The sequence below is a fragment of the Hippocampus bargibanti genome, linkage group LG11 (genome assembly GCF_051943395.1).
Source record: "Hippocampus bargibanti isolate YZ-2025 linkage group LG11, ASM5194339v1, whole genome shotgun sequence".
Classification (NCBI taxonomy): domain Eukaryota; kingdom Metazoa; phylum Chordata; class Actinopteri; order Syngnathiformes; family Syngnathidae; genus Hippocampus; species Hippocampus bargibanti.
Window position 1 is genome coordinate 7,348,172 of NC_142744.1, and position 23,329 is coordinate 7,371,500.

Below are 23,329 nucleotides of genomic sequence, written 5' to 3' on the forward strand. Positions count from 1 at the left end.
TGAGCCACAACAAGTTCAAACTCTCTTACGGTCGCCTGCCTGTCTCTTTAATGTTTAAACCACCTCCCCTCACTGCTGCGTTCTTGACCAATCACATGACTTTAACCAAAGACTGGGGGCGGGGAATAGAGGACAAAAACAGTCGGCTGCCATTTTGTTGTTATAAGAACAGGCTCGTTCGTGAAAGACACATCACTCATCGAGGCAGCGCCGTGTACGAAAAACGTTCGTATGCCAAGGTAAAATTGTCATAAATTTAACGTTCGTAAACCAAAACGTTCATAAGCCGAGGGGTTAATAAACCGAGGTATCACTGTACTAGTGTCCGGGCCTGAATTCGAAGCCCAGCGAGAAGGGCGTGAAGAGCTGGAACTTCTCGGAGAACCTGAGCGGGCCGTCGGCGCCGCTGGGCCTGCTTCATGTAACAAAGAGGGTGCAGAAAATACTTAAGATTGAATGACTGTCAGTGACCTTTGTGTTGTGTCACATTATTGTTTTTTGTTTGTTTTGTTTTTGACTTCAAGATGGCGTGGCCGCCTCTACAGCAGCTCCTGTATTTTGTTTTTGTTTTCCATTGGGAGACAAATAAAGACTCATCAAATCTAATAAAAAAATCTACTACTTGTCAATATCACACAGGTTTTGTACTTCCTGACTTGCCCCAACCCCTTCACTTTGGAGCTTTACGCGCGGGCGTTCCAAACAGCCTGGGGGGGCCAAGCGGATGATTGACAGCACTTGGCTAGCGAGCGACCCTCCTTCCCGTCGTCCCAACCTCCTCTTCCTCCTCCTCCTCCTCCTCACTCTCCCTCTCCGCTCTGCTCGCTCACTCTTCATCTCCCCGGCTGCGCGCACACTCTCCACGCCGCCAACAGGGATGCATCGAGGGCGAAGCGCAGCCTGAAAAATGGCCCAGACTCTGCGCGTCTTGCGGATCTATCCTTCCCTTTTCCTCCTGCTCACCTCCTGGCTGCTTTTTCACGTGTTGTTGCCGTGTGGAGCCTTAAGGAATTATCCGGATAATGAAGGTCGGTAGGAATGTGGGTGTGCGCGTGCTACTTGACCGGGAGGGGGCGTGGTGGTGGCCAAGGGGGCAGACCGGCCGGGGTTGTCGTGGCCCATCTGGAGCGTCCACTTGTCGGATGAGGAACCTTGCGATTTAGTGCTCCGCTCCGGTTATGAATCATGCATAAAGAGCCACAAAAAGAGCTTGGAGATGGAAGGGATTGGGGGGGTCAGGGTGTGCGTCACGTTTTTCCGCCTTTCTCGGGATTTTGACATTAAATTTGCATGACATGTGACGATAGAAAGCCGGCGGTTGTAGCAAAGTGGGCAAACTTGTAGCACTTAAACCCCTCCAAACAACCCTGTCAACTAGACGCGTTCATTAAAACACATATGAGAAACGATGATGTCTTTTCTTCGGCGAATTCAAAACATCTAACTCAGTCTGCAAAACGAGAGGCAGCAATTGCATTACATTTGTCACAGCCTCTCTCTCTTATTAAATTAACATTGATGTTCGGCCAATACATTTAGTCGCTAACTACTCCTGACCGCTTCTCGGGCTGAAACATGGCAAGATGGGCTTGTTTTCCTGGCAAGTTACACGAGGGGAAAAAAAAGAAGAAAAAAAAGAAGTCATCATTTTGTACCAAGGCAGGCGAGATTCATAATGAGCACTTTATTAAGCAACTTATTGACCAGGAAAAGAAATGAAGCTGTCAAGGCAGTGTTGAGGCTGCATGTGCGATTTGGCGAACATTAGAATTTGACAAATTAGAGGGGGTGAAAAAAGGAGAGCATTTCATAACAATTTAAATGTACTCTGAAAAAAAAACCCAATTGGATTTGAGGTTTTACTGGAGAAATTGTTAGATTTGAATCAAATGCTATATTAACTCATTCACTGCCAGACACGTGCAAAAATGTGTCCACTCCAGTGTCAGTGTTTTTGTCATTGTCACTCAAATTCCAGGACCGATGGAATATAGAGTTTTAGGATGATATCAACATTCAATTCAGCATAAGAAACTTTAGACTCTCTTATTTCATCAGAAAAAAATAGTTAGTTCCTAAAGGATATGGGTCTAGAGTTATATGAGCTTGAAATGAGGGTGGCTGCACAAAATACAATACAATACATACAAATTGATTTAGAAAGTGCCTTAACAACAGTTGAAGCTGGAACAAAGCGCTAACATGGAAAAAAGGCATTTGCTGCTTCCTTGTGGAAGGGAAAAAAACATTGCCAGAGGCAGAGCTTTATCGGCACCCAAGCATGGAACAAAAAAAACCTGAACATATTCGGAAATGGCGCTTTACGTCGTATTTTCAATTCCCGAATAAATTCGGGAATGGCAATGAATGAGGAAATTCAAGCAAATGTGCCTCTGCTGGTCGTTCACTCCATTTTGCGTTCAGACGAAATTGTAAACAGCAAAATTATTAATCAGGATTTTTTTGTGACACTTTGTGACACACACACATACATTACATAGTCCACCTGAAATATTTTTTGAGGATTTCGAGTGGTAAATTTTAACTAATATCACATATTAAGATTTTAAGGAGTGGCCTTGAAACGGCTTGAAAATATAAGTTCTCGAATCGCCTCAAATGTACACAACAAGTGGGCCGCACCTCAAACCTCCAATTTGAGTGTGTTAAATATCGTGTATAGGTACAGCGTTGAATATATGTCACAACCCGGACGACAGTCGTCAAGTGATTATGATGAGAAGCATTCAGGAAATGAATGTTTAAACAAGTGGAGACAATAGCAAATGCACGTAATGAAATATTCATTGAGGTGAATGCAAAGTGAAGGATGATGAATTGAAGCTCCTGTTGATATAGAAAAACCAGTCGCAGTGTTTGCGCCGTATTACAACACACTCCCTCGTTTCAGTCCATATGAACCCCGACGGACGTTTCTAAGATTTTATTCTTTCATCGTGCGGCTTATCCTCGTGTGATCTTGCTGTCCTGCAGTTTTTCACACATACTGACCTAATTTGCATCTCAAGCACCACTTCTGTATGGTAAACGCCTTCCTTTCCCGGATACGTCATTGGGTTAGATAACGGGTGTCAAACACTTTTTTTATGGGCAGGATACATTGTAGTTATGGTTTCCTCTTAATGGCGGAAACCATTACAATGTTTAATGTCCTCCATATATTATATACGATATATATACATTTGTGAATGACAAATGGTGCAATCCTGGGCACATCACGGTGAAGGAAAAACTTTGCACTCGGGACATCGAGCTGCTAGCCGTTAGCCTTCGGCCGCATTACCTGCCACGGGAATTCTCACACGTCATAGCCGTGACGACGTACATTCCCCCTACGGCAAATGGCGGCGCTGCCTCCGATGCCCTCATATCTGTTGTAAACAAGCTGCAAACCCAGTCCCCCAACGCCTTGTTTATCATCTCAGGGGACTTCAATCACATTTCCCTGAAATTCTCCCTCCCAACATTCACACAGTATGTAACTTGTGCCACCAGAGACAATAACATATTGGACCTATTTTATTCAAACGCCAAGGATGCATACAAACCCTCCCCCCTCCCCCCTCTCGGAAGAGCAGACCACAATATGGTTTATCTCCAGCCTGTGTACAAACCCCTTGTCCAGAGGCAACCAGCTGTGACCCGCACGATCAAAAGATGGTCCACAGAAGCTGAAGAAGCTCTGCGGGACTGTTTTGATTCAACCAGGTGGGAGCTCTTTACTGAGATTCATGGGGAAGACATTGACTCACTCACCAACACCATCACAGACTACATTAACTTTTGTGAACAAAACACCGTACCCACCAGGACTGTGCGGTGTTTTGCCAACAACAAACCATGGATTAATCCCGACATAAAAGTCCTCCTGAAGGAGAAGAAAAGGGCTTTTGTGTCGTGCAACAGAGAGGAACTGAAGGCCGTGCAGATCCAACTGAGGAGGAAGATCAGAGAGGGGAAGAAGGCCTACAGGATGAAAATGGAGGAGCAGCTGCAAGCCAGCAATGTCGCTGGTGTCTGGAAGGGCCTGAAAAACATCTCAGGCCACAAAAGCCCAGTGACATTGAACGAAAAAGACAAGGACTGGGCAGATGAACTCAACCGCTTTTTCAATCGGTTTGACAAGACGCCAGCCGCCCCCGGCCCACCGTCAACTTCACCTGTAGCTGCACCTGCACCAACTCTCACTGTGGCCTTACCCTCCCTGCCCCCTCTCACGACCAGCTTTCCACAACCAACATCTGCCCTCCCAACCGTTGCCACACCCTCAGCCGCCACTCTGCCTCCTGGTTCCTGCCTGTCTGTCACAACTGCGCAGGTGAGGAACCAACTGAGGAGGATGAAGGTGAGGAAGGGAGCAGGTCCGGATGACATCAGTTCCCGACTCCTCAAGACCTGCTCCGACCAGCTGTGTGACATTGTCCAGCACTTGTTCAACCTGAGCCTGAAGCTGGGCAGAGTTCCACAGCTGTGGAAAACGTCATGCCTGGTCCCAGTGCCCAAGATTGCCAACCCCAAAGAGCTCAACAGCTACAGACCGGTGGCGCTGACGTCTCACCTGATGAAGACGCTGGAGAGACTCGTCCTCACCCACCTGCGACCGCTGGCAAGCTCATCGCTGGACCCGCTGCAGTTTGCCTACCAGCCCAGCATCGGTGTGGAGGATGCCATCATCTACCTCCTCCATACGGCGTTGCTGCACCTGGAGAATGCTGGGAGCACGGTGAGGATCACATTCTTCGATTTCTCCAGTGCCTTCAACACCATCCAGCCCAGTCTACTGGGGGACAAGCTGCAGCATGCCGGAGTCGACCATCACCTCACATCCTGGATTACAGACTACCTCACAAACAGGCCACAGTACGTGAGGGTAAAGAACTGTGAGTCGGACAGGCTTCTCTGCAGCACCGGAGCGCCGCAGGGAACAGTCCTGGCTCCATTCCTCTTCACCCTCTACACCTCGGACTTCAACTACAACACCCCAACCTGCCACCTTCAGAAGTTCTCTGACGACTCAGCTATTGTCGGCCTCATTACAGAGGGAGACGATAGGGAGTACAGGGGACTGACAAAGGACTTTGTGGACTGGTGCCAGCAGAATCACCTCCAGATCAACACTGGCAAAACCAAGGAGCTGGTGGTGGATTTCTGCAGGAAACAATCGTCACCTGCACCATTGAACATCCAGGGTTCGGACATTGAGAGGGTGACCTCCTACAAGTACCTGGGTGTTACTCTCAACAATAAACTGGACTGGACAACAAACACGGATGCCCTAATCAAAAAGGGACAGAGTCGCCTCTTCCTCCTCAGGAAACTGAGGTCTTTTGGAGTTCAGGGGTCACTCCTAAAGACTTTCTATGACTCTGTGGTGGCATCAGCCATCCACTATGGCATTGTCTGCTGGTCAGGCAGCATCACCACCCGGGACAGAAAAAGACTGGAGCGCTTTGTCAAGCGGGCCAGTTCTGTCGTGGGCTGCTCGCTGGACTCTCTTGAGGAGGTGGGCAACAGACGGACGCTAGCTAAACTAAAAGCTATGACGGACAGCCCCTCCCACCCCCTCCTGCCCATCCTGACAGCTCTGGGTAGCTCCTTTAGCCAGAGACTATTACACCCGCGCTGCAAGAAGGAGAGGTACCGCCGCTCGTTCCTACCGACTGCTGTCAGGCTTCACAATTCCCAATGATCGCATGTGGAAAAACAAAAAACAAAAAACAAAAAAAAAAACTGGACACTTGTAAATATGGGTTGTTGCAATATATCTAAATGCATCTCTTGATTCTGCACTATGTACAGTCTTGTTTATAGAACGGTTTTTGCACATCTACATTTGCACAGTATACAGTTGACATTTTTATTTTGTTATGCTTAGAATATCTTGTTTTCTATCCTTTCACTCCCACCCCAACCCCATCCCTCTTCAATTGCTGCTGTGGACTGCAAATTTCCCCATTGCGGGACGAATAAAGGTATTCTGATTCTGATACAGAACTCACAACAAATTAATGAATGACTAGTTTTCAATTCTGAAGTCATAAATAACGACTGTTATTATGCCGATAAAAAGGTTTCTTCAGCCGTCATCTGTACTTCTTTGAAGGTGTCGGACATTTCACTCCTCATCTGAAGAGCTTCGTCAGCGAATTAAAGTTGTGCCGACTGTTATTGTGGTTTACATGGAACAATTTGAAATGTTGGTTCGGACTTTAACAAGTATCATGGTACTTGACATGCTTGAGTTGCTTTCGCTGGGGCGAATAAAATGATGTGGGGGGCCAGATTTGGTCCCTGGGCCTTCACTTTGACACCATGATATACACTAGAGGAGTTGTTCCTGATTCTGCAGCCTTGCTATTTCCATTCAGTCCCTTACTTTGCCTTTGTCATTCATTGCCAGACAAAGTATAATATGTGTACAGGGTTTTTGTCATTTTCATTTGTGTCTGATTACCTCTAATGTTCTATGCCTGGCTCAGATTTCCCCATTTGCTCTGGTATCACCTCATCAACATGACTAAGCTTACATGGTAACAAATTAAGAAGTCTATTGTAGGCACGGTCTTGAGGTTTAATTTAGACATTGCTTACAACAGAGAAAATAGAACAAAAGAAGTAATCAGATTAGCTTCATTTGGCCTCCCGGACCTTGATTTTGACACTTATGGGGTAAACGAATAAATCAAAACTGAACACGGACGTCATTGTTTTGATATACCTTCAGTTTTGGATTATGAGATTGCCTAGCTCACGTGTGGTGGCGCACGTATCAGGTGACGGGTGGATGTGCTTCAATATTTTTGCTTTTAGCTTCATAGTGTCTGCGTATGCGAGTGTATGACCATGCACATCATCTACCCATGGGACCGATGCCGTCATAAAGACTTACGGTTCCCCATTCAGGACAAATTAACTCATTCACTGCCATACATGTGCAAAAATGTGTCCACTCCAGGACCAGAGTTTTTGTCATTGTCACTCAAATTCGAGGACCCACAGAATATTGAGTTTTAGAACTACATAGACATTCAATGCAGTGTACCAAACCTTAGATTCTATTCTGTCGTCAGAAAAAAAGAGTGAATTCCTAAGTTAATTGGGCCTGGAGTTATCGGAGCTTGAAATGGGGGCGGATGTACAAAATACAATAGAATACATACATATGACTTATAAAGGACTTTAACAACAGCTGAATATGTAACAAAAGGCAAATGCTGCCCCCTTGTGGAAGGAAAAAAACATTGCCAGAGATCTGACCAACACTTTATCGGCACCTCCCCGGTAAGAATAACCAAAATCCGAATCCATTCGGGAATGGCGCTCCACGTCATACTTTCAATTCCCAAATAAATTGGGGAATGGCAATGAATGAGTTAAAAAAATGCCATTGAATTTAACAGATAAACACAAAAAAGGACGGATCACTAGAATCATGTTTCATTGTCAACAAGCTTTGTTTACAACGTGATCTTACACAGAAATTGTCGGCATTTACAAGAAAAGCCGTTGTGTGTGACAAGCGGAACAAAGTGCTACAGGGGGAATTGATTACATTGCTTGAAATTGGCGGTAACTGCAGACGAGGGAACGCGATCTATCGTAGAAAGGATTTTTTTTTCACAAGTGGCTTTTTAAAGTCTTTGTCAGAAGCACTAAAGAGAGGAAGGAAGGGGCATTAGGAGTTGCCAGCAGGTAATGATGGACCAGCAGGGGGAGCCCCGCGCACTCATTCAGTATTGTGTGAACCCTGAGGGCAAACTGATGTAACATTAGGGTGGGTGCCCCTCAGCTCTGCTCTCTGTGTGTGGCTCCATCTTTGATCATTTTTTTGCTGTTCCCAGCTTTCTGTGTGTTGTCTTTGTCTCTTTTTTTTAGTTTCTAAAGACATAGCCCCCTTAATCCGAGGATACTCACGACTGCTGGGTATTACTTTGATGTCCCGCTCCCGAGACTATATATTGCCTGTGCTTTAAATCGGGGGGCTTGGTAACCACTAGGGCAGGGTTCTATAACCTAAATGTCTATTTAACTCATTCACTGCCATTCACAAATTTATTCAGGAATTAAAAATATGAGGTAGAACGCCATTCCCGAAGTATTTGTGTTTTCATGCTTAGGTGCTGAAAAAGCATTATTAACATAATGTGCATTATTAACTCATTCACTGCCATTCACGAATTAATTCGGGAATTGAAAATATGCCGTAGAGCGAAATTCCCGAATGTGTTCATGTTTTGTTTATTTTCATGCTTGGGTGCCGATAAAGCGCTGGACATGGCCTCTGACAATGTTTTTCCTTTTCCACAAAGGGACAGCATTCACATTTTTTCAGGTTAGCGAGTTGTTCCAGCTTCAGCGCAATACAAACCAATCTGTATGTATTGAGCGAAGGCTGGCGCGAAGTTCTTATCCTGTGACTGTAAAGTGTCCTTGAGAGTTGAAAGGCGCTTTGAAATATAATGTTTTATTATTATTATTATTATACAGTGATACCTCAGCTTACGAACTTAATTGGTTCCCAGAAAGTGTGTCTTAAGCGAAAAGTGTGTCTTCCAAACATTAATTCCCCATAGGAAACCATTAAAAACCATAAAACATAATTTTTTACTAAATAAACCATAAAACTACACAAAATATATGTATATTTTATGTATAATAAATGTGCTATTGTATTGTAATTAAAGAAATAAACAGGACAGCATAATAAAGTCTTTATTTAGCTTTGTGATGGTCGTTGATGTAGTTGCCTCTTGATGATATCCGAGTGAAGTTGCCGTGCTTTCTCTGCGATAATACCCTAACTCACACTGTCCCATGCTTTTTCAACCTCTTCTATTGCCTGAGACCGTTACTCAGACAACACAGAAACACCCTTAGCCACACGTCGCAATGGTCGATTTAGCATACTGGCACTGAGACGCTAAATCACACAAACGCACACCTCGTTCGTGTTTCTCGATGATCTCCTTCTTCTGCTTGACCGTAATTTTGTTTTGTGTCGTCTTTGGTTGAACACTTGCCTGTGGTGGGGTATTTTTCGTTGCCCAAAAAGCAAATGTATCCACTTGATAACAAACCACGTCTGCACTGAGTGCACTGAAAGAAAGTGGGTGTGGAAAACAAGTCCGCCAGCCACGATGGCACTGTTCCACCGTGTGTTTTGGTGTTCTTCTGCTGAAAACTCGTCCGCTAGCCATGGTGGTGCTCCATGTCTCTCCCGAAAAGTACTTTGTATGCCAAGATTATATTCTCTCGAATTTAATGTTTGTAAGGCGAAAAGTTCGTTAGCTAAAGCGTTCGTAAGCCGAGGTATCACTGTACATTCATTCCATTGGTCTTAGATCGAGATGCTCAAGGAGGTGGTGGTGGGTCATGCTTGTATTACTTTGGTAAGGTTAATATGAGCAGTTTATTGCAGAGACAAGCATATGTAAAACATGCCCTCTGCTGACACACCAGCAAGCACGCATGCACACACAGACACCATCCTAACGATTCACACACGATCCTGACTGTGGTATAATGTCGGGTCAGAGGTCACCTCCGCTTTAATTGCTTTAATCTATAAGGGTTGCTTGCAGTTATCGGCAGAGGCATACCTCACTGTGAATGCGCCTTTGTGCGCCGGCGATGACGGCGCTCCCGTGTAACAACCGTGACCTTGAACAGAAGAGATTATAGATCGTTGTTGTCATTAGAGAGCAGTTAAAAAAAAGCACAAGCATCCTTTTTCTCTAATCTTCTGTCATATGTGCCCTATTTTGCTTTATCGCTTTCTTGGATTGTTTTTAATGGGTTTGTCTTGATCGTTTGAATTACCCCAACAGTTTTCTCTTCTGTTCTTAGTTTCGCTCTTTCTCATTCAAGCCCTCCCCCTTACTTTGGTAAGGCGAATATCACAGGATCTCACCGCACTTGGATGGAACAAGGTGGGGCCGCGTATGTGTAATACATCGGCACATTGAGATCGGTGCCGGTGCATTGTGCATGCACGCCCACAGACACTCATTTCATCCTAATGTATGGCTTGGGGGCAGTTTGGTGGTCTTGGTCCAGAGAATAACGTCAAGTATTCCTGCGGCTAGCTGATAGATGAGGCTATAAATACAGCATAGTGACAGGGAATGATTCTAGTGCGAAGGCTGGGAGCGCATATTGTGTTTCTGCGCCTATGGTGTGTGTGCCTGCGTCTGCGTCTGTGCTATTATCAATGAAAAGCAAGAAAAAAAAAGCAAAATCCACGGGAGTGAGTTGAAACAAAAGACAAAGAGGCAGGCAACACACAGTGATCAAAAGCCCAGGGAGTCTTTGTCTTGTTTTAATAAATAAACCACGCCACTAAGCCTCTATTATTTGAACCATTTATTTTCAGCAGGGAGCAGAATACGCATCCCGTCGTTCTTGTTTTTTTTTTGTGTCTTTTCTTCCATATTTGTTTCGTCAGATTCTTGCCAAGAGTGAAATGATAAATAGTCGCGGTTTGTTTGTACCGTAGTCTCAATAGGAATGTAAAGTAAGCGGCGGCGGAGATGATCTTCGGACAATGAGCGGTGTCTTACAAGCGCCTTTACATCAGGCTGTATCCTCATCGCTTAACATATGATACGCACCCTTTTCATTCTTTGCTCCAACTATGAGATATTTATTCACTAGAGAATAAATAAGGTTGAGATATTAAGCGCACAGACCAAACAGTACGGACTGAATGGATATTTCACCTATACCGTATATGCTATATGCACGGTAGCTTGGTCCCTGGGCCTTGACTTTGACACCGGTGATGTAAACGATTAGCCAGCTCGCTAAATAGAAAGAAAGCTAGCTATCTCAATCACTAGCTATGTCACTAGCTAGCTCAAAAGCAAGCTCAATCACGAGCTAGCTCACTAACTAGCTCGCTAGCTAGCTCAAAAGCAAGCTCAATCACTAGCTAGCTAGCTCAATCGCTAGCTATCTCATTCACTAGCTAGGGCGCTAGCTCAGTCGCTAGCTAGCTCACTAGTCAATGCTACAAAAAAACAAGGAAAGTGTTAGCCATGCAAATTTCCTGGAATGTGTAGAAACTTTCCATGGAAATACAAAGTTACCTTGACACTTACAAAGTGACCAGGATTGGGAGGTTTTTGTTCCGCGATACGTGGTATCTTGCTGATTACAACATTTTATTTGCAGACAAACTTCTGCTCCACACTTCATCCCCTTTTGTCAATTATATCGTGAAAATTAGCATATGCTGACTATTTACCTCCAAAGTTGGCTTACAGTGCGCACACCCAAGTGTCCTAAAATTTCATATGAATTTCCAACATGACAATGAATGAATGTATGAATATATATGTGTATATGTGTGTCTGTTATTATGCATTTGGATAATGACTACAAACTAAACCGCAACACACATAGACAGGCCATATACCAAAGCTCATCTGCATATATAATTTATCCTCTTGAAAAATGACTAACATTGCCACTTAGTTGTGAAACAATTCTTGTGTCTGTATGGGTAGGTTACATTACAGCACAATGTTCACAACCGGCACACCCAAGAAGCAGAAAAAGCCATAAGAGATTTGTTATCATTATTTCCATTCGCCGTAGTAATAAAAGATGATTGGTGATACAAGTGTTTCCAGTGATGAGCACGATCAAGAGTCAAACTCTTATGTCAAAGCACAATTGTCATATGACGAAATTAAGCTAATAAGTCTCTGTAAACTTGTCTGTAGCCCGTTTCAAGGTTGAAGCAACAGTATCTCTGCAAAAACCAGATTTGACTGTGAGTCATATTTTGAGTCACTCACACATAAAAGTCCACTTCACGCATGATCATACGTGGCCGTGTGTGTGTGCATGACGAGTAACAACCTGTCTGCCATGTGATTTCCTCCCCATGTCAACCGCTAAGGCCCACTGCTCTAATTTCCCCTCCTGTGTCTAACCACCGTGAGACACAAGTGTGAGTCCACACGCTATACGGACTCGGCTCTCATCAGGAGAAATGGCTTACGCTGTAAAAGGTCAAGAAATCAGGAAACTTCGCCGCAGAACTGGAAAATGGCGACGTTCGAGCTAGCGACATGTTGTGCTTGTGTTTGTGTGTGTGTCGCTCTTCGACCTTGATGAGATGTCGACATCACTTATTAAAAAGAAACACGTGTCTGGTCCTGACACAGTTCAACACAGCAAGCAGTCCATCAACAGACAACCCCCACCGCTTTAGATGCAGGCACACACACAGACACACGCACACACACACACACACGCACACACACACACACACACACACACACACACACACACACACACACACACACACACGCTATATCGTCTTCAAGTGACAAACTAAAGCAGTACTGTTGACATCCTCTGTCAGAATGTTTTTTTTTCTTCTTTTTGTGTGTGTGGGTGTGTGTCATGTTCGTGTTGTCAGTGTATACTGTACAGTATATCTATAAAAAAAGAAAAGAAGCAAAAATGTCTTCCAGAGGCAAGCAAGCTTGACCGTGTAGTCAGGGTAATGATATTAGAGAGCAATGCCGAGAAGCAGAAGCACACTGGGGGCATCAAATATGCAACGTTGCATTTGGGGGTTGTAATCTGCTGTGATGTGTTAATCAGCAGTCGCCTTTCTTGGACATTTCATTTTGGGAATAGTTTCCCTGATATTCCAGCGTAATTTTGAAGGAAAGAATCCGTTTGAGTTATTAATAAAATTCTGCAATATCTACTGTATTTTCAGTTGTATAAGGCACATCCAAACACCTTGACTCATTCACTGCCAGACATGTGCATACATATTTCCACTCCAGTGCCAGGGTTTTTGTCATTGTCACTTGAAATCCAGGACTTATAGAATATTGAGTTTTAGGACGACATAAACACCCAATGCAGCATAAGAAACCTTAGACTATGTTCTTTTATGAGTAAAAAAAAAGAGTTAATTCCTAAATTATGTGGGCCTGGTTTTATCTGAGCTTGAAATGGGGGCGGATGTACAAAATACAATGCATTACATACATATTGGTCTGGTTTAGCTGTTGTTAAAGCACTATATAAATCAACATGTGTTGTATTGTATTTTGTATAGCCGCCCCCCATTTCAAGTTCAGATAACTCCAGACCTATATAACTTGGGAATTAACTATTTTTTTCGAATGAAAGAAGAGAGTTTAAGGTTTATAATAATAATAATAATAATAATAATAATAATAATAAAATAATAATAATAAAACACATACATAAATAAATAAATAGAAATATAATACATATATGAATAGAATACAAATAGAATACAATAAATAAAATACAATTAGAAATAGAAACAAGAGATAGAGCTACACAGAAAATGTTAAGTGGGTTTTGAGATGGGACTTGAAGGTGGGAAGAGAATCGATGTTACGAATGTTGGGAGGAAGTGAGTTCCAAAGTTTGGGGGCAGAGCCGCTGAAAGCTCTGTCCCCCATCGTGCTGAGATGGGCAGGGGGGGGGGGGGGTCACATAGAGGTGGAGTGAGAAAGATGATCTGAGGGAACGAGAGGGAGTAGAATTTTGAAGAAGATAAGTATGATAAGATAGGTATCAGATAGGTATGGTTATGAATAGCTTTAAATGTACAAGAAGAATTTTAAAGTTGATTCTATATTTGACCGGGAGCCAGTGGAGCTCTTGGAGGATTTCTTAGGCTGTATTGATTGAATTTTTATGTCGTCTTAAAACTCAATATTTTGTGGGTCCCGGAATTTGAGTGAAAATGTAAAAAAAAAACCTGGCACAGGAATGGACACATTTTTGCACACGGTCTGGCAGTGAATACATTAATCCTGCTGCAATCCTTGCTGGCTCACATGTGGAAGACCAGTTATGGAACAATCATGGAAAGTCATAAGCCCAAGAAAACACACACACGCACACACATACGCACACGCCATCTCCATTAAAGTGACATGACCAGGCGATGAGCACGGCGAGAGATAACTAGAAGAAAAACGAGTGCAGAGCCTCCGGTGGGTTGTGGATGAGTGGAGAGAGGACTGATGAGAAGACAGCAGCGAGTGGAACGCTCCTGCTGCGGGGCTCCGAAAGTCCATAGCTCTCAACTGCTAACACTCCTCAGTCGTTCTCTCTCTGTCAGTCCGCGTGTTGCCCTGACAACAATTATCCCACCCCTTTCTGGGCTCAACTATGGGATGAGAGGAAGCACGTTGAAGTTTCTGACTGAGTGGACAAGGATTCCGTTTTTTAAATAGCAAGTATTCCATTCATCTGCTATATTTGTACACCACTGGTGTCAAAGTCAAGGCCCGGGGGCCAAATCTGGCCCGCCAAATCATTTTATTCGGTCCGCGAAAGCAAATCAAGTATGTCAAGTGCCGAACAAGTATTTCAAATAATTGTCTGTAAACCACAAAAACAATCAATATTCTTGACTTTAGATTTGAATTCATTAATTTGTTGAAGTTTCTGACTGAGTGGACTAGGACTCAATTTACTCTTTGAGTTGACTCCTTGCCCAACATGGACAAAGTTGTTTATACTCAATTATAAGCAACCGAATTAACTATGCATTACAGTATGTATTGTGCTCCGTATCTCTGGTGGTTTTTTTGCATCATCTGAATGTGTGCAAGTGTACAAGCATTTTGGTCTATTTGCGAGCCAGCCGGGCTATTGGCATTGCTGCTTGAGGTTTGGCAGGGGTTGCCCAGCTCAATTTGCGGATGCCCACAAGAGAGAGAGAGAGAGAGAGAGAGAGAGAGAGAGAGAGAGAGAGAGAGAGAGAGAGAGAGAGAGAGAGAGAGAGAGAGGTCCAGCACTTTAAAAAAAGTGATTTTCTAACCAGAGGTACGAAACAGTATCACTGCCATAGTCCAGTTCAGTTTTTTATTATTATTTAAGTCAAGGCAGCTTTATTTATAGGATGCAATTCATACAAAAGCGAACTCAACGTTCTTCACATGATTTGTGATTGTAAAGTGTCCTTGAGAGTTTTGAAAGGTGCTTATAAATAAAATGTATTATTATCATCATTATTATTATTATTATGATGATGATGGTGATGATGATAATGATGATTATTATTAGCTCATTCACTGCCAACAATGTGCAAAAAATGTGTCAATTCCCATCCCAGGGTTTTTGTCATTTTCCCTCAAATTCCAGGACCCATAAAATATTGAGTTTTCGGACTAAATCAACATTTCATGCAGCGTAAGAAACCATAGACTCTCTTCTTTCAACAGAAAAAAAAAAACGTTAATTCCTAAATTATATGAGTCTGGAGTTATCTGAGCTTGAAATGGGGCGGCTGTACAAAAGGCAAATACTGCCCGTTTGTGGGAGGGAAAAACGTTGCTCGAGGTCTGACCAGCGCTTCATCGGAGAAATTCAGGAATGGCGCTCCACGTCACGCTTTTCAATTCCCAAATAAATTTGAGAAATGCAGGGAATGAGTTAAGAATACCAGAAAAATAATCCTATCCCATCTGCCATCGGACTCACAATAACACTTCAGAACAATTCTAGAGTATTCCATTCACCTGCCATACCGTTACAGTATAGGTGTCAAAGTCAAGGCCCGGGGGCCAAATGTGGCCCGACACATCATTTTATTCGGTCTGCAAAAGCAAATCAAGCTTGTCAATTGCCATGATGCTTGCTAAAGTCCGAACAAACATTTCAAATTGTCGCATCTAAACCACAATAACAGTCAAAACTAGACACAGGAAGGTCTAAACTTCGGCCCTCACAATTTAATCAACATATATTATGGCATCATGTATAGACAACAAGATAGTTACGACATTTAAAAGATATTTGATTGATAAACATCTTCAATGTATTCTTCGCTGCACTTGTCAGACACGCAAAACAGAGAAAAATACTCTATATAAAAATAATCTGTGGAGGTTTGCACCTTCATAAAAAATACTTTTAGGAGCAAGAAACAGGGGATTCTGGGAAGTTGTTTGTTCGAGGAGAGGTCACTTTAATATTTCTGACTAGTTTAAGTAATATACTGAATGGAAATAGCCAGGCGGCAGAATCATCAAAAACTACACCACACTGTATATCAAAGGTGTCAAAGGCAAGATCCGGGGGCCAAATCTCGCCCACCATATCATTTTACTGGGCCCGCGAAATCAAATCATGATGCTTGCTAAAGTCCCAAACTAAATTTCCTATGTCAATCACAATAACAGTCATTATTTTTGACTTCAACTTTGAAAACTAGTTATCCGTCAATTTGTTGTGTGCTATATACAGTAAAGTCTCGTTATATCGATATTCAAGGGAGTCCGAAAAAATATCGATATAACCGGGACTATCGATATATCCGACCCTGTTTGCATGTAATTTTCTCCGTGCGTGCATAGAAATAGTATCGATATAACCGGGACTATCGATATATCCGATATCGATATAACGAGACTTTACTGTTGTAATATGTGGAGGGGACAAAACATTCTAATGGCTTCCTCAAATTCATAATGGCCTCCTGAGAGGAAACCATAACTAAAATATGGCCCGCGGCAGTTAAGTTTGACACCTTTGCTGTATATGCTCAGCAGGTGTGTGGACACGGTGGGTGTTAAGGAGATAAAAAGTTGACTTACATTGCGCCATTCACCAAAAAAAGTACCGGAGAAGCCAAACCATCAGACTTGGAAGGCGCTCTCCTCACCTGCTATGTGATGTCATATTTCGATTAACATCAACATGGAAATTGCGTGTGCTTGTCAGAGGCATACACTGCTCATCACACTAAATATCTTGCCTTTCTTCGACACACACGCACACAAATGCCATTTATGGTCCCAGGAGGGGAGAGAATGGTAATAGAGGGAGAGAATTACGCCGAGGCAAATATAGACACGGATGCTTGCTGATGTTTGCTGACGGAAGAGCTGTACTCGCTCTCTCTCTTTCTCTCTAATTCATCGGTTTCACGTCCAATTAACATAAGAGCTCGGAACAAGAATACTGTCACCGTGACGTTTGTGATTTTATAGTGTCTGTTGACGGTAATAACTTCGCTCTGTGAAGGTTGGGGCAGCAAATTGCGATTTCAACGTTTTCCACAAATGTTACACGCGCAGAGGATGAATGAGGAGTGTGGATGAAATGTTTATGTTGGCCAATAGCATCCATACAACGGCGTAATGCCGTGTCAGCGCAGTTAGATAATTGATAAGTGCGACTGTTGATTGTAAGCCATAAGTGGTATTGACCACAGGTGTGAAGAGAAGAAGAAAAACGTATTGACGTGCATCTTTGTGCACGGGGCTTTTTGGCCAAAAGATTAGGAAATGAGTATGGGAAATATGAAACCTGTGTAGGGGGGTCAGTGTGGAAGGTCATTTTCCTCTTGTGAGATACAAAACAAGAACGAGTGAGCAGTTCAAATAAAAATTATTGCCCCCCCCCAAAAAAAAAAGAAGCAACTTCATTTTTTTTGCCTCCTCAGTTTTTTTTTGGGGGGGGCGTATATTGTCGTAGTGTAAGATTTTTTATTTGTATTTAATATTTTTAACTGCAGATCATACTATTTTTGTGGACTATTTTTGCAAGAATATGACATTTTTTTTTAATATTCACCCCGCACCCTCACCCCACCTCGCCTTCATCCCCTGCGAGATAAATAATGAGTGATTTGTTAAACCACATTCAAGGACAAGTGAAACGACACTTTTAAACCACATTGGGGAATGAACAAACAAGTATTTTGTCCTCAACTCCAACAAATAAATAAATAAACTGACCAACTACAAATGGGAAGGAAAGAAGGACATAAAGAAAGAAAAAAGAAATGAAGAAACAAGGAAATAAAGCATGAAGGACGGAAGGAAGGACAGATGGGAAAGAAAGAAAGAAAGAAAGAAAGAAAGAAAGAAAGAAAGAAAGAAAGAAAGAAAGAAAGAAAGAAAGAAAGAAAAAAAGGAAAGAAAGAAAGAAAGAAAAAGATAGAAAAAAAGAAAAAAAGAAAATGAAAAAAGAAAGAAATAAAGAAAAAAGAAAAAAGAAAGAAAAAAGAAAGAAATAAAGGAAAAAAGAAAGAAAAAAGAAAGAAATAAAGGAAAAAAGAAAGAAAGAAAGAAAGAAAGAAAGAAAGAAAGAAAGAAAGTAAGAAAGAAAGAAAGAAAGAAATTACCTATTAGGACAAGCATGAGCACTCATGGCAATGCAGAACTAACAACGTAGTCCACATATTTGCTCCACGATTAGCGTCATTGTGTGATTGTATAGCGGCCGTCGACATCCCATCTAATCGTGCGATTATGACATTTTCCTTCTTTATGTGCCACTCGACAGAGGGAGGCGGTCAACACTAAATGCTCTTAATAAGTACGTGCGTGCGGCTGGAGGATTGGCATGCCCTTTCGCCGCTCGGCACCTCTCTCTCCTCTCTTTCTTTGTCACGTCGCTTCTTTCATCCCACTTTCATGCGACGCACACACAACCGGCGCCGGCACTATCTCGGGCACGGGTGAGCTCAAAATATGATTACGTTCGGTCATTCGGAAGTGATGAAAACGTTATCAAAGTCTGACAGAACAAGGTTTAAAACATTTAAGCCAGCGATGAGAAGAAAGCGTAGGTGGAACTGTCGCGGCTTGGAATTGAAGCGGATTTACGTGGGACAGGAGATGTGAGACAGTCTCTTTTGGTCAATGGATGCTACAGCTTTGTGTTTGCTTTCAACATTTAGCTTGAAACAGACGAGAACATTCGACCATGATGTCCCTGATCCACTGGTGAAAAGGAAGCTTTGATCTCTTTCATCTAGAACTGCTTCATACAACAAAGAGGGTGCAGAAAGTGCTTACGATTGAATTCAGACTGTCTGTGTCACATTATTTGTTATTTAGTTTGTTTTTTTTACTTCAAGATGGCCGCCGCGAGAGTGGCTGCATTTAAAGCAGCTCCCGGCATTTTTTATACTTTCATACTTCTTTCTCTCCTCTTACTCTCATCACTTAGCTGCTGTGAAATGTAAATTTCTCCACTGTGAGACTAATAAAGGTAAATCGAATCCAATCCAATTATTTGTTATTTAGGTTGTTTTGTTGTTTTGGCTTTAAGATGGCCGCCGTGAGAGTTGTAGCCTTTACAACAGCTCCTGTATTTTGTTTTTCTACTTCTTCCTTTCCTTTCCTCTTACTTTCATCACTTTACTGCTGTGAAATGTAAAATTCTCCACTGAAAGACTAATAAAAGTAAATAAAATCCAATCCAATTATTTGTTAATTAGTTTTCTGTTGTTGTTTTGACGTCAAGATGGCCGTCGCGAGAGTGGCAGCCTTTTCAACAGCTCCTCTATTATAATCAATAATAACAACAACAATAATAATAATAATAATAATACATTTCATTTATAAGCGCCTTTCAAAACTCCCAAGGTCACTTTACAGTCACAGGAACAGTTTTTCTGTAGGTGAGCAGCGGCAGCCACATGCGCCAGCGTTCACTCAACCCCAAATAACTCAAATAGATAGAAAGTTTGCTGGCCAGCTAATAGATAACTAATAGATAGCTAGCTGATAGATAGCTTTATAAATAGCAAATATATATCTCGCCAGATAGCCAGCTCGTTAGCTAATAGATAGCAAACAGATAGCTAGCTAGGTAGCCAGCTAAATTGCTAGCTAGATAGCCAGCTAGATAGCTCAAACGAGCAACATAATTTTCCTGCTGTGAAATGTAAATGATATTACTCTTGCAGAGGTGCAAAACTAATCCAATCCAATCCAAAGCAGTCACCATTTTGGTGACTGCTATACTTGAAGTAAAATTTATTTTAACAATTTGCCCAAAAATATAGTTCACGAGCGACTTGCCCTGGACAAGGGAAAGTTATTTCCTAGAAAAATTTGAGATTAAAATGAACTAGACTAGCTAGACTAAAAACCTCATCTTTATCTTTCGGCTTTTCCCTTCAAGGGGTCGCCACAGCGAATCAGTGTCCTCCATCTTCAGAGGTTTGATTTTAAAAACCTCCTATGATGAATAATTTTGGGTTGCTTCAATTCGTCAACATTGGTAAATAAATCTTGACCCAATGTTCTGGTTCAACATTTAACCTAAAATATGCTGGGGCTAAATAACAACATTGGCTTGGTCCCTTTTTAACCCAGCGCTTGGGTTAGCTACGTTGCTCCATTTGGGTTACCTTCATAACCCAGCATCTTCAAGATGAGCTCTAAAAAAACCCACCAAAACAAATTCTGTTCCATACTGTCATCTGCATAACAGAGACGCTTGATGTCATGGCGGTTGAGTGGCAAGAAGACAGAGAGTAGCAGGCGCCTCCGCATATGGACGATGATGAAATATTAATGATCAGCGGCCTTGAAGCCTTAATTAGGGACTTGAGCAGCATAAACATTTGTTCAATCACACAAGCTAAGAAGTGTTCACCATGCCTCCTGCTGGTCAAGACGCTGCTTTGGCACAACCAACAAGTAAAAACTAACAATTGCAAAATCGGAAACAGGAAGATGTTGCGAGCTAATCGTAAGGCACACAGAGACCCAAAAAACATTCACGGTCACACTTAGGGACAATTTAGAGTTTTCAATCAGCCTGCCATGCATGTTTTTGGAATGTGGGGGAAAACCAGAGTACCCGGAGAAAACCCACAACACCCCACTCACACAACTGGACTCCAGAGCCGCCCGCCAAAGCGAAATTCAGACTTTGAAAAATTTCCATCAGAATGTCGGCTGTACATAAAAACTTGTTCTTAACTCATTCACAAATTTATCCGGGAATTGAAAATATGACGTAGACCGCCATTCCAGAATGTGTTCATTTTTTTCCCCTGTTTGGGTGCCGATAAAGCACTAGCCATGGCCTCTGGGAATGTTTTTCTCTTCCACCAGGGCGCAGCATTTCCCTTTTTTCATGTTAGCGCTTTGTTATAGCTTCAGCTGTTGTTAAAGCGCTATATAAATCAAATGTATTGTATTGTATTTTGTATATTCACCCCCATTTTATGCTCAAATAACTCCAGACCTATATTGCAAAGCCACTCCTTAAAATAGGTTCCATATGTAATATTAGTTAAAATAGCATCTTCTAATCCTAAAAATTATTTCAGGTGAACTATGTAATGGATGGAAGTGTCGCAAAAAAATGTGTGTATTGCATTGTATTTTGCACAGCCACCCTCATTTCAAGCTCATATAACTCCCGACCCAAATAATTTAGAAAGAAGAGAGTCTAAGGTTTCTTACGCTGCATTGAATGTTGATGTAGTCCTAAAACTCAATATTCTGTGGGTTCTGGAATTAGAGTGGCACTGGAGTGGACACCTTTTTGCACATCATCTGGCAGTGAATGAGTTAAACGGGAGCAGGTGTGAGATGCCAAGTTTCCAAGGGGTCTGTTCCAAATCTTCCTTTTTAAACTTGCCTCGCACAGATTCAGGATGAGTTCATCTTATGATGAATGGGAGCAAACAAAAAAAACCCAGTACATGAGTCGGACCTCCACAGTGGAGAGTGCTTGCCAAAGACCCCCCCACCCCACCCCTGACCAAAAAAGATGAGAAAACCACCATCGCTCAATAATTCTTCTTACTTGACAATGACAGTCCAATGACTCCGCATGTCAACGAAAACAACATTGAGATGAACTCGAACCGAGTCAGTCTTTCTCTCAAGTTCAATAACCGTAACCTGAACTGTGTTTTTCTGGATGAACGGACATAACCGCCCTCCCTCCAAAAAAAACCCGCAGACACACTCCAACATGCTGCAGAACGCCCGTCGAGAAGCTCTGCAAGCTACTAAGACTATCGTGTGCGTCACAAAAACCTTTTTTTTTAAACTCCTTCAAAAATGACAAAACCGCGTTCCACGCCTTGTGGTCCATCTTGGAAAGAGCCTCACTTCAACGTTTCAACTCAAACTCGTGGCATCCCCGGCCGCTTTCAGTCACGTTGAGTGATTTTTGGTCCTCGTTAAAAGAAAAAAAAAACGGGCAGCTGCAAAGGCCTACCGCATTGAACGCAACATTGGGATTGGACAAAACCTCCACCTCAGCTGTTTCCCAGCACAACCAAAGCCTACCAGACGCACAAAACCTCACGCGTGAAAGACTGATCTGGTTCATTCAATGCCGCGTAACCCCCGAACCCCTCAAGACCCCCCCCCCCCCTTTGAGTGCATAAACAAACATCTTGAAAGAAAGGCTTCCCATGTTTGTTTTCTCTTTTGCAGTGACGTTGCTGGACTCCATGTCAGCCTTGGCCGACCTGGGCTGGGAGGCTTATCCTAATGAGGGGGTGAGTATGCGCGGCACACATCACACGTTCGCACAAACAAACAGCGACCTTTCTTCGTGCCGCCACCGCATGGATAAGTTATGCGCGTCATGTTTTATTTTAAGGGAAGCGAAGGCGGGACTTAGCGGGAGCCGCACTGCAGTGTGCTTGGTAAGGGAGAAGGGGGGAGAGAGAGAAAGATAGAGATAGAAAGAGGCAAAAAGGGGGAGAGAGAGAGAGAGAGAGAGAGAGAGAGAGAGAGAGAGAGAGAGAGAGAGAGAGAGAGAGAGAGAGAGAGAGAGAGAGAGAGAGAGAGAGAGAGAGAGAGAGAGAGAGAGAGAGAGAGACAGGGAGAGTGACAAAGCCAGAAAGTGAGAGACAGAAAGAGAGAGAGAGAGAGAGAGAGAGAGAGAGAGAGAGAGAGAGAGAGAGAGAGAGAGAGAGAGAGAGAGAGAGAGAAAGTGTAAGAGAGACTCAGAGAAAGACAGAGAAAAGAAAGAGAGAGTGATAGACAGAGAGAGACAGAAAGAGAGAGAGACAGAGACAGAAAGAGAGAGAGACAGACGAAGACACACAAAGAGAGAGTGAGACGGAGAGATAGAAAAGAGAGAGAGAGTGATAGACAGTGATAGACAGAGACAGAGAGAGAGCGGCAGACAGCAAAAGAGACAGAAAGAGAGAAAGAGAGACTAAGAAACACAAAGAGAGAGAGACAGAGAGATGGAGAGATAGAAAAGAGAGAGAGTGAGAGACAGAGAGAGACAGAGAGAAAGAGAGAGAGATAGACAGAAAGAGAGAAAATAAAGAGAGAGTGAGAGAGAGAGACAGAAAGAGAGAGAGTGTGAGAGACAGAGAGAGACAGAACGAGAGAGAGACAGACACACAGAAAGATAGAGAGCAAGAGATAGAGAGAAAGAGAGAGACAGACAGACAGAAAGACTGAGACAGAGACAGAGAGTGAGAGAGACAGACAGACAGAGAGGGACAGAAAGAGAGAGAGAGAAACAGAGAAAGATAGAGAGACAGACAGGCAGGCAGAGAGAG

At 42.8% G+C, this 23,329-nt stretch overlaps 1 protein-coding gene across 2 annotated transcripts in view; it reads left to right on the forward strand.

Annotated features, from left to right (window-relative positions):
- Nucleotides 1-838: 838 nt before the first annotated feature.
- The window catches only part of epha4b (eph receptor A4b), a 114,978-nt gene continuing 92,487 nt past the window's right edge, over nucleotides 839-23,329 (forward strand). For both annotated transcript variants that reach the window (XM_089007356.1, XM_089007357.1), the window contains exons 1-2: nucleotides 839-1,028; nucleotides 22,242-22,306. In XM_089007356.1, the coding sequence (XP_088863482.1) occupies nucleotides 908-1,028; nucleotides 22,242-22,306 (186 nt within the window). In that variant the 5' untranslated portion in view covers nucleotides 839-907. The remainder of the gene's footprint in view (nucleotides 1,029-22,241; nucleotides 22,307-23,329) is intronic.